This window comes from Thermobia domestica, chromosome 17, assembly GCF_964235325.1.
Source record: "Thermobia domestica chromosome 17, izTheDome1.hap1.1, whole genome shotgun sequence".
NCBI lineage: Eukaryota > Metazoa > Arthropoda > Insecta > Zygentoma > Lepismatidae > Thermobia > Thermobia domestica.
This window is the reverse complement of record NC_137470.1, coordinates 121,750,394-121,765,466: the sequence shown is the minus strand read 5'-3', so window position 1 is coordinate 121,765,466 and position 15,073 is coordinate 121,750,394. Positions and strand designations below refer to the sequence as shown.

The following is a 15,073-nucleotide window of genomic DNA, read 5'->3' as shown; positions in this document are numbered from 1 at the left end:
CTAGTGGATGTATTCCTCGATAAGGACGGGAAGCGTATAGTACGTTTAGAAGGGCTTCGGTACACAAAAAGGAAAATTGCCGTTTGCCGCAAGCGACTGATTCAAATGACTACCTCCAACGAACTGACGCAGTTAGATAGTTGAAAGTGATGCATTATTTCTTCCATAGATGGCACTATATGCCGTGAATGGATTATTACCAGTGATACAATATTTGAGAGTCAAGCAGGAAACTGTTTGAAGTACCCTTGTATTTCATTACACAGAGTGGGTAAATATTAACAAGTAAGTATCAACTGAAAATTGGCATGCATTTTTCAAAATGAATATTCAAATGAGAAGGTTAGTTGCGGATAGTAACAAACGATGGGAGCATATTAAAGTTTGCATGTAAGAGGCTGCAGGTGAAGTAGTAGGTTACGACGAACCCAAAACATCTAAGAAGCCTGGTTACAGAAAAGATCTTGCAAAAAATGATGGAAAGGAAGACGTGGAAACAAGTTAATACATGAGGGGGAAGAAAGATATATATATAGAAAGTTAAACAACGAGTTACGAAAGGAAACAGACACAGCAAGGGAAGTTTTACAAAAGAAAATGCCGGGACACAGACAAATTTCAAACAGTGGGGAAATACGATGAAATGTAAAAAGAAGTGAAATCTATGTAACTTCGGAGGGAACAAGGGGGTGTTACTATGGCAGTAGAAAATAAGAATGGGAAGATAGCGTGAGAAGGGAAGTCTTAGAAGGATGGAAAGAATATGTCGAGGACTTATATGAGAATTTTAGTAGACTGTGGGACCTAGAGGTTGAAGTAGAAAATAAAGTACACAAGGAAGATAAAGGGTTTCCTATTCTTCCGGAAGAGTTTGAAAAAGGTATATTCAAGATTAGGAGTGGAAAGTTAACCGAGATAGATAATATGTCAGTCGAATTCATTAACAATATGCTGAACAAGGACAAGAAAGAATTGTTCCGACTCACAATGAAACATATGAAACAGAAGAGTGGCCCAAAGATTTCCTAATGATGATCATGATACTGATAGCTAAGAAATCAAACTGAAAGAGACGAGATTACTATAGAACTATTAGCTTCATATCTCATGTAGCAAAAATGTTGCTTCTAATTCTGAACAGAAGGTTGTAATGTAGAACAAACGATTAAGTTGAGGAGGAAGAATTCTTGTTCAAGAGAGGTAAGGGCATAAGAGATTTAATCGGATATTTAAGGGTGATTGGAGAAAGGTTAATAGAAAAACAGAAAGAGATGCATATTATATTTACTAATCTAGAAAAGGCTTTTGACCGTGTGAATTGAGAAATGTTGTTGGAAGTTCCAAAGAGGGTTGGATTGGAATGCAATGATCGAAGACTCATAAGAAACATATAAGGTAGCTGCAGATATATACGCAAATGCAGCTAAATGCGCCAAGTGTTCAGTGCTGGGACGCTTCCGACGATATCCGCTAAAATGCCTCCAATATGTACCACGGTCTTGGACAAGTCCGATTATATGAATACTCCGGTATTATTTCAATATAGATAAGAGTCCGTTATTAGTACCGTTCAAACTCAGAACATTGCCGATTGTTCCCATGCCTCCCTGCCACTAGCTGCACTCATTAAGCAAAGCGCGCTTCCTGTGACGCTTGACTCACTATGTAAAAAATTCTGGGTTTTCTATACATACCTCATACATTGCATGTTGTACGTATATTTATTTGTTTTTATTTGTGCTTTTCTACAGATGGTTATAATAGTTCATCGCTTTTATTACACTTTTTATATATTTATAATATTTTTAATATAGATATTATATTTCAAACTATGTACTTAACTGACGAAATGGGGATTTTACGGAATTCTACGTTCATCACAAAAGTTGTATTATTCTGTAAATGTACATCCATGTGTTCTAATTCTGGAAATGATACATGAACACTGCTAGAAACCGAACTAATATAATAAGATATTGCAATATATTAAGTAGTAGGAGGGAGTATCAGAAACTAATGTTACAAGACCGATATTTCTGTAGTTTCGCTTATTATAGAGGAACAAGAAGTGTGCTTTAATTTTACTGTATGGAGTTCACAATTGTGCAGAGTTTCAGCCAGTTGCAGATAAACACAAGTGGCGACTTGTTTGGAAAACTGGTCTCCAAAGAAGTCCTCTCAGTTATTCGATTTCTTTGTGCGAAACATATAACAGCGGCTGAGATTCACCGGCAGCTGGTAGAGGTTTACGGCCAGGACTTCTCACCAAGGGCGTCAATTTCCTTCACGACAACGCGCGTCCGCATGTAACCCAGAAGACCACCACGCTGTTGAAACAATTTCGCTGGGACATCATTGACTAGTCTCCCTACAGCTCACACCTCGCTCCACGCTACTTTCATCTGTTCCCGCACTTGAAGGAACTCCTAGCAGGCCGTCGTTTTGCTTCAGACGAGGAGATGAAACACTTCGTGACAATGTACGTGAACACGCAAAGACAGAATTTTTACCAGGAAGGAATCTTCAAACTCATCAAAGGATGCGACAAGTGCCTCAATCGATACGGAGACTATGATGGAAAGCAAATAAATATATGTAGTATCTCATCGCTGTATTGGTTGTATGAAATAATATATACACGTTTCACTGCAGGCTTCGTAACTTTACTTTCTGATCACCCCTTGTATGAATACAGGGGTTAGATGAACGTGAGTGACTGTTGGAAGGACACATAATATGCTTTTTGACAGAGTATTACAAAACAATCTGTTGGAGCGGAGCTATGATTATTGGCAATGAACGCCACGGAAGTTCAGTTATGTCGATTTTCTGGTAAACTACGCATCAAAATGTATTTTTAAGCACGTAGTTTTGTTATGTCCCGTGTGACCATGTGACCTATCTACTGATATATGCCCCATCTTTCAGTAATGTTTTGGTTAAATAGAAAATAAAGTTTAAAAACGAATCATAATTTTGAGATCTCTCTTATTCATCATATTACATGTGATTGTCTTTACTGGTATCATAACAAAGAGCTTCTTGAACGTATATTTCGATGCCGGTCTCAGTTTATTAGATGGCATGGATTTCGTTCAGCATCAGTTTTTAACCCCTTGCGTTCCAGGTGTCATTTTCCTATGTGCGTGCTTCAATACCGGTTTCATTTACTGTTAAAATTCGGTTTAGACCGTTATATAGAGCATAGTTACTGTGCGCGCGTGAGGAGAGCATTCGTATTACTGATAAAAGCAATTATTGCGTTGTAGAACATTTTGACTGAAAAGAGAAATTGTGGCGTTCAGAAGGGATTTTATGCTGTTCCTGGTTGGCAACACTGACTGGAGATCAAAGATTCTCTTTTCCAATCTCGAAATAGATCTCGAAGTTGCTAATTGTTTACCGTCAAAACAAACACATGTTGTAATTGAGTTTACCCTTAGGCCTGCCATCTACTGAGACGACACTTCTCTTTGTCTTTTCTGTCAATAAGGTCCTGTGACCTACGGAAAAATAGTAGAACTAAGTTTTGCCTTTAACCACTGACAAATTTCATCATCTCCAGGATTAATACGTTCCTTAATAAGGGATACGTTTTCATGACATATACATGGATGTCACTGGTACGCAAGGGTTAACTTTACAAATTAATTTGTTTTTGTCAATTATCTCAAAAACTACACATGTGGTTTTACACTGGCGAATATTATTTTGCTCTAATTAGTGAGGTATATTGATTGTTATATCTCATCTTTGGATGCATTTTTTTCGTTAAATCCCAATAGTATCGTAGAATGTTAAAATAATGTTCTACTTTTTTATTTAGACTGGTGCAAAAAGACCTAATCCAACAGAAGGAAATGTCGACAAGCCAAAGCCTTTGCTTGCCCTAAAATATTTGGATGTTCTCTTGGATCCACCAAATGCGTCCAAAGTTTATTCTAACTACTACACTGATGCCATGATTATTTGGAAGAAAATGTGTTGCATCAAGGTAAGATTATGGTATAGTTCATGTTACTTTGTTATAAATCACATTTATAAAATACTTGTAATTCCTGGTAAGCTGTCCTAATGATTGTATTTCCAATCTAAACAGTGGAGAACATGACTAACTTCTTGTGGATTCAAATGAGACACTATTTTGAACACGTATTACTCATGACACACGCATCCGAATAGACTGCTATTCGCACTGTTTCATACATTACCCCTTCTCTCATGCGATTACAGACAGGATCAACTCAGGAGACAGTCAGTGAGAAACATGCAGCCGTCAAAAGCTTAAGTCAAGGGACTCTCTGACTCTGAAGTAGTGAATCGCTTTCAAAAAGAAGGATTGAGTCGTGCAACTGTGTACAGAACATTAAAAAGAATCAAAGGTAATATTTCAATAAGAAAACAGAAGGGGAAGGAAAGAGGAAGATTATTATGTGGAAAAAAAATCAAAGAAAAGGTTGTGTCACTGATGGATACTAGCGACGAATTTGCCATTTGAAGTGCTCCATATGCATTAAAACTGAGTCGTAATGTTATGAGGAATGGCTACTGGAACTAGGGATCAAAAGAAATTCAAAAAAGGATGCTTCATATCCAGGTAAGAAACAAAAAGTCATTCTGAACAAAATTTCCAGGGATGAGTTTCGTACCTCTAATGATGATAGGGACGTAATCATGGATGGTGAAACATATATTAATATGAATGAGTATGATTTTAGTGGAAACATGTCGTACTTTGAATCTGGTCATATTCCTGTCCTTGAATCAAAAAAATTTCTGTTCAAAATTAAACTTCCATAGAAACTACTTATCTGGATGACCATAAGCAGAAAAGGTCATTCTCGGCCATACTTTTATAAACAATCAATGGGTACAATTAATCAAATTACATATCAAAATGAATGTATTCGAATGAGACTTATCCCATTTATTAAAGAACACTATCCGAATGGTGATTACATCTTTTGGCCTGATTTAGTTTCTTCTCACTATGCAATAGGGAGGCAGCAGCTGGTGCACCGGGAGGGAATGCTGCTTTTGCGCAAAGAGCGCAATCCACCAAATGTGTCAGAAATCCGTCCCATTGAGAAATTCTGGACTCGTTTGAAAGCAAAGGTATTCCAACACCATATGCATAAAAGACATATATCATGTTTGGAAAAACGATCCCGATATGTAATACGTCAATTCAGTACAAACTACTTCGAACAACGGATGGAGAATGTAGCTCCAAAAACAGAGCGGCTGCTAATCAGAGTTTACTTTCTGTCATTAACTGATTTCATATGGTTGTAGAATGTCTATTGTGTGATCAGTTCAAAAACTGTGATTTTTTATGTGCAAGTAAACAAAATACGGCAATTCAATAATACGTCTAATTTGAATCCACAACAGATTAGAATGTGTGTGTTACTTGATTGTAGTGTTTGTTTGCTCAAAGCTGATGTCAAGTGAGTTTTTCGCTTTTCTCAGCAGAAAAACATGCATATATCTATATCTATATGCTATATTCAATATATGCTAATCTAATATTGAAAGTCATCTAATGACTTCCCGAGCATTAAATAGTTTTTGGGAATATAGTTGGAATGTAAAAAAGTAAGTTTGCATAATCGCATGTGTAAGATTTTTCTTGTAGCTCTGATCGGCTCTATTTGACATTTCGAGGGAAAGGAGTAGTATAGAACAATAATCATACCCGAGGGAATGTATGTTTTGTATTATTGGAAGACATATTCATATACAGAGTGTTTCAAAACTACACCGACAACGTTTCGGAGGTGATTCCTGACACCAAGATAAGACAAAAAGTATAGACCAACCTGGGTGCACAAATGCTTCTTTTCGGATTTATAGGCTGCCCAAAACGTGAAAAAATGAACTTTAAAGGTTCATAGCTCTAAAACTGTGGGATCTACCGTAGTCGGGTCAAGACTTTACTAAGGAACTAATATGTGGTTTATCCAAAATATATGCTTCAGAATACTGTAGTACTTCCGGAACAATTTTTATAGAAGTAGTTAGTGAATACTTCAAATTATATGCCCGTAAGCAAACTCCCTGTACAAAAATTGTTGCGAGTGTACCTTAGGATTATGAAACATGTATTTTTGGTTAGAGCACATATCAGTTCCTAAGTGAAGTCTTGACCCGACCACGGTAGTTCCCATGGTTTTGAAGCTATGGACCTTTTAAAGTTCATTTTTTCACGTTTTCGGCAGCCTACAACTCCGAAAGAAAGCATGTAATTCTCCTTTAATTTCTCGCACAATTTCTCTTGCTGTTTCCTTGCGTGCTACTGACACTCTTACCTACTTCTCTTCCACGGGCAATTCTTCTTCTTTTATTTGCTTAATAAAAGAAAATGATTGGTTACGAAAAATGTATACGTATATACTGTATCTATAACATAAGGTCGGTATAACATTTTATACAAGAGAATCTGCTCTTGTCAGAAACCCATATTGTAGTTAGCATTGACCATTTTTATGCATAATAAAACAGGAAGAAGTGAAAAACGCAAAAAAAAAACGCTTAAAACACACTAACTTGGGAAGTTTATTTTACTTAAAATTACCTTAAAATGGGGAAAATATGACATTAGACATTTTGTCGTAAAAATTATAACAGCCTCGATAGCATTGGCTAGGGCTAGGATAAAGTACACTGGCAAGATTTCGTCGATGACCCTAGGGTTCCACAAGTCATAGACGTAATTAAACTAAACTAAACTGAACTCCAGACGCAACAATCTTCTGGGGGCCAGAGCCTATCAGTGAGGTTATGGTATTCTGCCTTTGATGGGATGTGTCTACATATCAGTTACCCTTGGCATTAACGCTGGCTTTTTAGATCGGAGTTTGCTGTGCTTCTTTCGTTCAAGTAGCTTCCCAATTGGCCTTACGACGTTGAGTAGACGTCGCAAATTCACTATAACTGGTGGTTACGAATGATCACCATCTTTCTTCTGACAAGACCCTGTACTCTAGACCAGAGTTCGCTACCTCTTTCTATTAAGCAGCTCCCCAATTGGCCTGACGATTCTGGGGGACGCGAATGCAAATATCATCTGCTGGTTACGAATGATCACCCATCTTTCCTCTAACCAGACCCTGTCCTCAAGTCTAAAGTTCGCTACCTCTTTTTATCAAACAGCTCCCCAATTGGTCTCACGATGCTGGGTAGATGTCACAATGTGAATATCATCTGGTGGTTACGAATGATCACCCATCTTTCCTCTGACCAGACTCTGTCCTCAAGACTAGAGTTCGCTACCTCTTTTTTCAAGTAGCTCCTCAATTGTCATCCCGACGTTGAGTGGATGGTGCAATGCCATCATAGTCTGGTTAGTATTTATGGTCACCTTCCATAGATGCATTTAGTTTAATCTACTTTCCGGAAGTTTAAACTTTACAAAATCACAAATAGAGAGCAAAACCTACATACTAAATAATAATGATTATGTTTTTTTTTTATTATTATTTTTTCAGAGTCTTATTGAAAGAAGATTAGCATGGAGAGAACCTTTTCTAAATAGTTTCTACTCAGATGAATTCTTAGAAAGAAGTCTGTTCGTGTTCATCAAATTGACCATTTTTCTACACAGGCAGATGGATTTGCTTCCATTTAATGCATTGAACAAATGCTCTGAGCTCCTTCTTTGGGGAACAAGGTTAGTAATTTAGCATGTCATTTCCTTGAGCTTGAAGTTCGCTATCAATTTATGAACTATATACAGCGTGTCCCACTCGTAAAAGGCACCGGAAAAACAGTTATAAAAATCTTAACAAAAGTAAGTATGAAACCAAATTTGTATATGGGCGTGACCACCTAGATTTCACGACGGATGTTCTCACATAACTCGTCCAGGTGGCAACATTGTAAATCTATGAAATGTAACAACGATGAGATTCCGAAAGCTGTGTGTGTGTTTCGTACTTCAGCGTAGCCTGGCTTACTGTTCGTGTATTGATATTCTGTGGAAGAGCGCGTGTTTCTTGTGGAACAGTACTGGATAAGTGGTTTCTTTAAGACATGTCAGGGAATGCGAACTCACAAAACGTATGTTTATGGAGTAGTGACAATCATATGCAGTCGTTAAAGAACTCTTCATTCGCAAGAGGTAGACGTGTTTTATGCATTAACACAGCAGTGCGTCATCAGGCCGTTTTTTTACACTGCTGTTACTGGTAAAGTGAACCAGGTATTGTTCCATGAATTTGTGAACTAGTTGGATGAGGAGGAACTGACACTTGGCTGGTGCCAGCAAGATGGAGCAACGTGCCACAAGTCTAAAACAAGTATGGCTGCGGTGCAATCATTTTTTTTCCTGAGAGAGTAATTTCCAAGGGATTATGACTCCAAGGTCACATGACTTTACGCCTGACCTTTTTTTCTGTGGGGTCATCTTAAAGGTAATGTGTACAAGAACAAACCACGCACCATCGACGAGTTACGTGAGAATAATAACCGTGAAATCCAGGCAGTCACGTCCAAAACTCTGACAGCAACATTCACGAACATGCAACGCCGTGTTGAACTGTGAATACAGGTGGGGAGAAGTCACTTCCAACACCTCCTTAAATGTATCTTCATTTCTCAACCATAAAGGTATGTCATATACAAATTTGATTTCATACCTACTTTTATTAAGACTTTTATAACACTTTTCCCAGGGACTCTTACGAGTGGGATACCCTATATATACATACAAAGTGTCCATCAAGTACTTTGCCACCCCTAAAACTCTGAAATGAGTAATATATGTCAAAACGAGGAAACACGTATTTCATCATTTCAAAAGTACCACGTATTGAGGGAAACAAAGTTGCGCCACGGTCCTCGAAGGGTCTCAGACGGGGTCCAACTCAAAATTTTCAAATGGCAAGGGGGTCAAGTAGTATATCGTTTAAAAGTTATCTTTAAAAGAAGGAAGATGGAACAAGTTTCGATGCTCTATAGTAAACCTGTACAAAATAGCGGCAGGTCAAATTGTTAACACAGTTTGCATTGAAAAGTCTTTGATCACCTCTAGAAATCTGAAATGCCTCAATAGATATCAAAACTGAAAAACACGGATTTCATCATTCCAAAAGTACCAAGCACTGAGAGAAACAAAGTTGCTCCAGGGTCCCTCGGATGGTCCCAGACGGGGCCTAACTCAAAATTTCAAAATGGCAAGGGGGGTCAAGTAGTATATCGTTTGAAAGCTATTGTTAAAAGAAGGAAAGTGGAACAGGTTCTATGTTTCAATACCAACCCTGCGTAAATGGCAGGATGATTAAAATATTCCAAATGATCCGAATCGGTAAAACATTAGATGTCAAAACGCTAAAAGGTGTGTTTCCTTATTTGTAAAGTACAGCTTTTCGATTGCAAATATTTGTCCCAAAATACCACAGGTTCCCAAATGGTGTCCAACTTAAAATTTGCGACTAAGAAAAGGGTCAAGTACCATATTGTTTGAAGGTTATTGGTAAAAGAATGAAGATGATACAAGTTCGGAACGGCTATGCAAACCGTGTCTGAAAGAACAGGGATTGGGTGAACTGAGAGATATGTGAACAGTCACATCTATTTAAAGGTTTAATTAACTGGGTGTCATGTCTGCCTTACTAATTGAGACAATACTCTTTCAAATAGAAGTGTGCCTACTACTACTTCTTACGCTATTACTAATATTCCTATTACAAGTAGTAGTATTATTATTAGTATTACTACAATTTGATTTACAAGGCTGTGTTAACATTTTCAGTCCCCCGCCATTTCACACAGGGTTAGTATACCCACAAGACTTGTTTCGTCTTCCTTCTTTTAACAATTGCTTTCAAACGGCCATTTACAACTTTTGCGTTGAACACCGTCTGGGTCCCTATAAGGAACACTGGTGCAACTTTCTTTTCCCCAATACGTGGTGTTTCTTGAAATGAAGAAACACGTGTTTATTTATTTATTGAGTTTTGATATCTGTTGAGCCATTTCAGATTTCTAGGGTTGGCCAAAGACTTATCAATGCAAGCTGTATTAACATTTTGAGCTGCCTCCATTTTGTACAGGTTTACTATAGAGCATCGAAACTTATTCTATCGCCTTTCCTTTGAAAATAGCTTTCAAAGATATATTTATTGACCCCCTTGCCATTTGAAAATTTTGAGTTCGACCCCGACTTAGACCCTCCGAGGGACCCTGGGACAACTTTGTTCCCTCAATACGTGGTGCTTTCGAAATGATGGAATATATATGTGTTTTTCAGTTTTGATAAATGTTGAGTAGGGTGGGCCGAAAAAACGTTTTTTTTTTTTTTTAGAATTTCGATTGTCCGGGTAGCGGAAAAGTTGCCTCGTGTTAATGGTAGTCAACACACAAAATTTGGATTTTTTTTTGGTCAAACCCTTCCTTTGCCTCATCGGACTTGAATATTTTTATAGCTGCAGCTATGCAACCCGCTCGATACTACAAAGAAAATTGTGCTCCACAGCCATTTTTGTTTTAATTTTCAATTGGCCGGGTGGTGGAAAAGTTCCCTCGTGTTGGTGGTAGTCTACACAGGAAATTTGGATTGGTTTGGTCATCCCCTTCTTTGCCTCATGGAACTTAAATATTTTATAGCTACAGGTATGCAACCTCACGACGCTACGAAGAAAATTGTGAGATACGATATTGTCCCTATGTGGTTAAAAATTATAATCAAATAGACGAAGAAATTGTATTGATGTTTTCAAGACACATTATGAATATAGGTCATGAAAAATTGTTGATAAACCTTCCCTTGTATCTCTTAGCTTGTCTTGGCACATACACTCCGAAACTCCCCAGAACCCACCACGAAGAGCTGGCCTGACCTGACAAGATAGTGTTAAAAGATTTGAGTAATGATCAGCAATACCTTTTGGACATTTGTCGAGCCGTTTCAGAAGCTTTGTGTCCGCCAGACCTTCTGAAGGAAAAGCCTGGACCAATTGTCATGTCCCGATGGTTAATGACAGCTTCTCGCATTCTCCATTATATACTTACACCGAAGATCCCTAAGAAGCATTTTGTTGGCTAGCACAGTATGTCAGCAAAGTATTTACACAAGTTTGGTTTGAAATAAAGCGAAATTCTTCTCTCTCTCACCGATGGGACGCGATACTTGTGGCTACTTGCTCGATCTAAATCCTTCCTTCCAGAGGAATTAAGAAGAATCCTGTATATTGTGATTAGCTGCAGCGCTTACTTTGTCCATCCGGAAAACTTGTTGACAATGATCACCGACAGGAACCAGAACGTCCAAGTTTTAGAAGGGAGAAGAATAAAAAAATGAATCAACAAAGAAAGAGATCAAGTCTACGTGAATTTGTTCCGAAAGTAAACTAACGCAAGTAAATATCATAGATGATCGATTGTTTCTCAACGGACATCACCAAGCCAGAATTAACAAGATAATTTTCTTCGAGCCAGATAGAAGAAAATATTATAACGATGGCTACAGCTTCTGAGGACATTAGATGTTTCTCGTGCCATACGCAAGCGGTGGAGAGGATGATAAAACTAGTTACAGAAGCGTCGACATTAGTGTGTGGAGCGGATCGAAGAGAAGGCTTTATTATGGCAAAATTAGTCTCGAAGAAAAAATGCAAAAATTTAACTCCCAGCAGGACTATCAAATGTAATATGTCTTGAAAACATCAATACAATTTATTAGTGTAATTGATTATAATTTTTAACCACATAGGAAATATATTGCATCTCACTTTTATCTTGCGTTTTATTTTCGGCTTCAGAGCGCTTCAGTGTGAAAAAGAACGAAAGGTTATAGCTGTGCAGCACAATTTTCATCATAGCGTCGTGCCGGTTGCATAGCTGAAGCTATAAAATATTCAAGTTCCATGGGGCAAAGGAAGGGGATGACCAAAAAAATCCAAATTTTCTGTGTAGACTACCACTGACTTGAGGCAACTTTTCCACCACCCGACCAATCGAAAATTAAAACAAAAATGGCTGTGGAGCACAATTTTCTTCGAAGTATCGTGCGGGTTGCTAGCTGCAGCTATAAAAATATTCAAGTCCGATAAGGCAAAGGAAGGGGTTGACCAAAAAATCCAAATTTTGTGTGTTGACTACCACTAACACGAGGCGACTTTTCCGTAACCCGGCCAATCGAAATTCCAAAAAAAAAAAAAAAGTTTTTTCGGCCCACACTACTGTTGAGCCATTTCAGATTTCTAGGGGTGGCCAAAGACTTTTCAATGCAAACTGTATTAACATTTTGACCTGCCGCCATTTCATACATGTTTACTATAGACTCGAAACTTACTCCATCGTGTTTCTTTTGCAAGTAGCTTTCAAATGATATACTACTTAATTCCCTTGCCATTTGACAATTTTGAGTTGGACCCTGTCTGGGACCCTCCGAGGGACCCTGGGGCAACTTTCCCTCAATAAGTGGTACTTTTGAAATCATGAAATATGTGTTTTCTCGTTTTGACATATATTTCACCATTTCCGAGTTTTGCGGGTAGCAAAGGACTTTATGAACTGTGTATATAATCAATGTTGCACACTATTATAGTTACACACAAAGTAAAGAAACTGGTGTGCAAAATTTAGATGAAAGTATATTTTGCATGTTGTATCACTCCCGAGTAGCATAGGTTGGTGAAATTTATACTGTAGCATATCTATGTATTGTTTGGCACAGGAAATAACAGGAAGAGACACACGATTAGAAGAAATGAAATGGAATCTTCCAGTTTAACGTCCCAAGTTATGCCCTTTAGGATAAGGGAGGCGGATGATTAAGGGAAGTGAATGATGATGGAAGAATCAGTTGAATTAGAACGTGGAAGGAAACGGGAGTATCCCGAGAAAACCCACGGACACGATGTTATCCACCACAAACTTACTTTCCCGGAGATCGAACCAAGGACCCCACACACCAGAAATAATTGCTCTACTACTGAACCGCCTTGCCACTACACGATCAGAACAATAAATGTTACTCTTCTAAACAGAAATTATAACTTAAGCTGAAGTTACTGTGACTTATGATGTCTTCTGATATTACATAAGGCATAAAATGGTCATTAGAGGGATGTGTCATCAGCATAAAGAGCTATGCACGCTTTTAATCGTGCTCCCATGCTGCTGACAAGGTTCGAATTGATCTGTTGTGGTAAAGTATTACATTTTTACACCAGTGCTATTGACAACTGAGGATAACCCTCGTTTTGTTTAGATATTATGCTAAACGTTACTCTATAGCATACCATATGTGCTCTATAAGACTCAGTCAGAGGAACAGGCAAGCCAGTGAATTTTCCGCATATCATCACGTTCCAGGAGTTCCATATTATCGTTGTTCTATGTGGTCACGCATTATCATCGATAAAGTAATTGGGACCGACTGAACTTCTGTAAAGACGCACTTGAAGGAGGAGTATTGTACGACAATAATGACGATCGGTGAGTGTAGCAATTGAACGTTTGATCCGCACTACTTGCATGCTGTTTTGTATGAGTTGCCGCATTGCAGGTAGACACCACGTATAGTATTTAAAAAATAAGGCACACTCGGATTTGGACGGGCTCAAATTCACGATTGTACTTACTAATCGCAACGAAGTTCGCACCACCTCAGACTCACAATCCTCAATGACGATTACACTTCCTAATCGCAATTAAGCTCACGCTACCTCAGACTCGCAATCCTCAATGACGATTGCACTTACTAATCGCAATGAAGCTCACGATATCCCAGGCTCACAATCCTCAATGACGATTGCACTTACTAATCGCCATAAAGCTCACGCTATTCCAGACCTAGAATTCTTTCGTGGCTAAGCGGTTAGCGTACACGCCTTTAGCGTGGAAGACGCAGGTTCGACCTCCAGCGGGAGCTCATGTGATTCGGATTCCGCGTTAACCAGTTGGTCCACGTCTCACGTAGCCTTGCTGATGAACGGGACGTTAAACTCAAAATCACCTCACCTATCCCAGGCTTGAACTAGCTCGAGCTTTGTTTGCTATCTTCAATAAAGACACATATTCTCTCGTACTCTGTGCTGGCTATCACTTAGAGAGAAGGCGAGGCGCTCAAAAGAAATCTAGCTTGAGTTCAATTAATAAGTCGGAGAGCTGGGCCCCTCGAATTTGGACATTTCTACTCTACTGACGTTTGCTGACTAAGCATCTTTAAGTTCGTGTTTGTTCAGGTGTCAATAATTCATAGGCATAGTGAATACAATTTGTAGCAAGCAATGAAGTTTGATCTATACGTAATAGCAATGAAATCCAGGAATAATAGTACGCTGATTTTTTTCCTCGAAGTTCATCGAGTGAATCCTATCCTTGGTAATTTAAAACTTCCGATAAAGACAAGGATACCAGTTTCTTACTCGAGTTCGTGGTCACTCCGTGCATTGGTTTACTTAAAACGCTATAATTTCATTATTTGTTAATACGAAAGAAAAACGAGATGTTAAAAGACACTGCGAAGACGAATAAGATTAGGAATTAGATTTCTTTGCTTTTAGCATCTATGGCCATGTTAGCCCGTTGCGTATGAGGGATGACGTCCATCGGTGATCACACTATACCAGGAAAGGTAAGGAAGAAAGGATTGGGGAAGGAAGGAAGAGCCTAAACCTATATGTTAGGTACCACCCCGGCATTTGCCTGGTGTGGATTAGGAAAACCTAGGAAGATCTCATTCAGGATGGCTGGTCTGAAAAAGCTTTTACACTTTTTTGACCGAGTGCCTCCATCAGGAATCGAACCCATGACCGGTCGTACCAACCGCGAAGACGAGTTTGCGGTTATAATTCTTATATTTCCAGTGTTCGAACCTGTTGGAAGATCAGTAAAATAATTACTTTTTAGGCAGGTTTCAGGAACACGCACCCCACGTTTTCTGTGCAGCGAGTTGGGCCACTTGGTTCTTGTTCTCCCGAGTTTTCCATACCTTGAGTTTTACTCTTGCTTCGTGAAGATTTCTCAATATCATTCTTTTCTTGCTCATCACCAAATCATCATCAGGTCAGCAATTTATTCTCTGTATACTTCATTCGAAACCCAAAACTTAAAGAAAGAACTT

At 38.6% G+C, this 15,073-nt stretch overlaps 1 protein-coding gene across 1 annotated transcript in view; it reads left to right on the top strand.

The window, feature by feature from the left end:
* The window catches only part of LOC145674146 (uncharacterized), a 39,800-nt gene that overhangs the window by 16,965 nt on the left and 7,762 nt on the right, over window positions 1-15,073 (top strand). Inside the window, exons 4-5 of the mRNA XM_081743975.1 lie at window positions 3,827-3,994; window positions 7,491-7,672. Coding sequence (XP_081600101.1) covers window positions 3,827-3,994; window positions 7,491-7,672 — 350 coding nt within the window. The remainder of the gene's footprint in view (window positions 1-3,826; window positions 3,995-7,490; window positions 7,673-15,073) is intronic.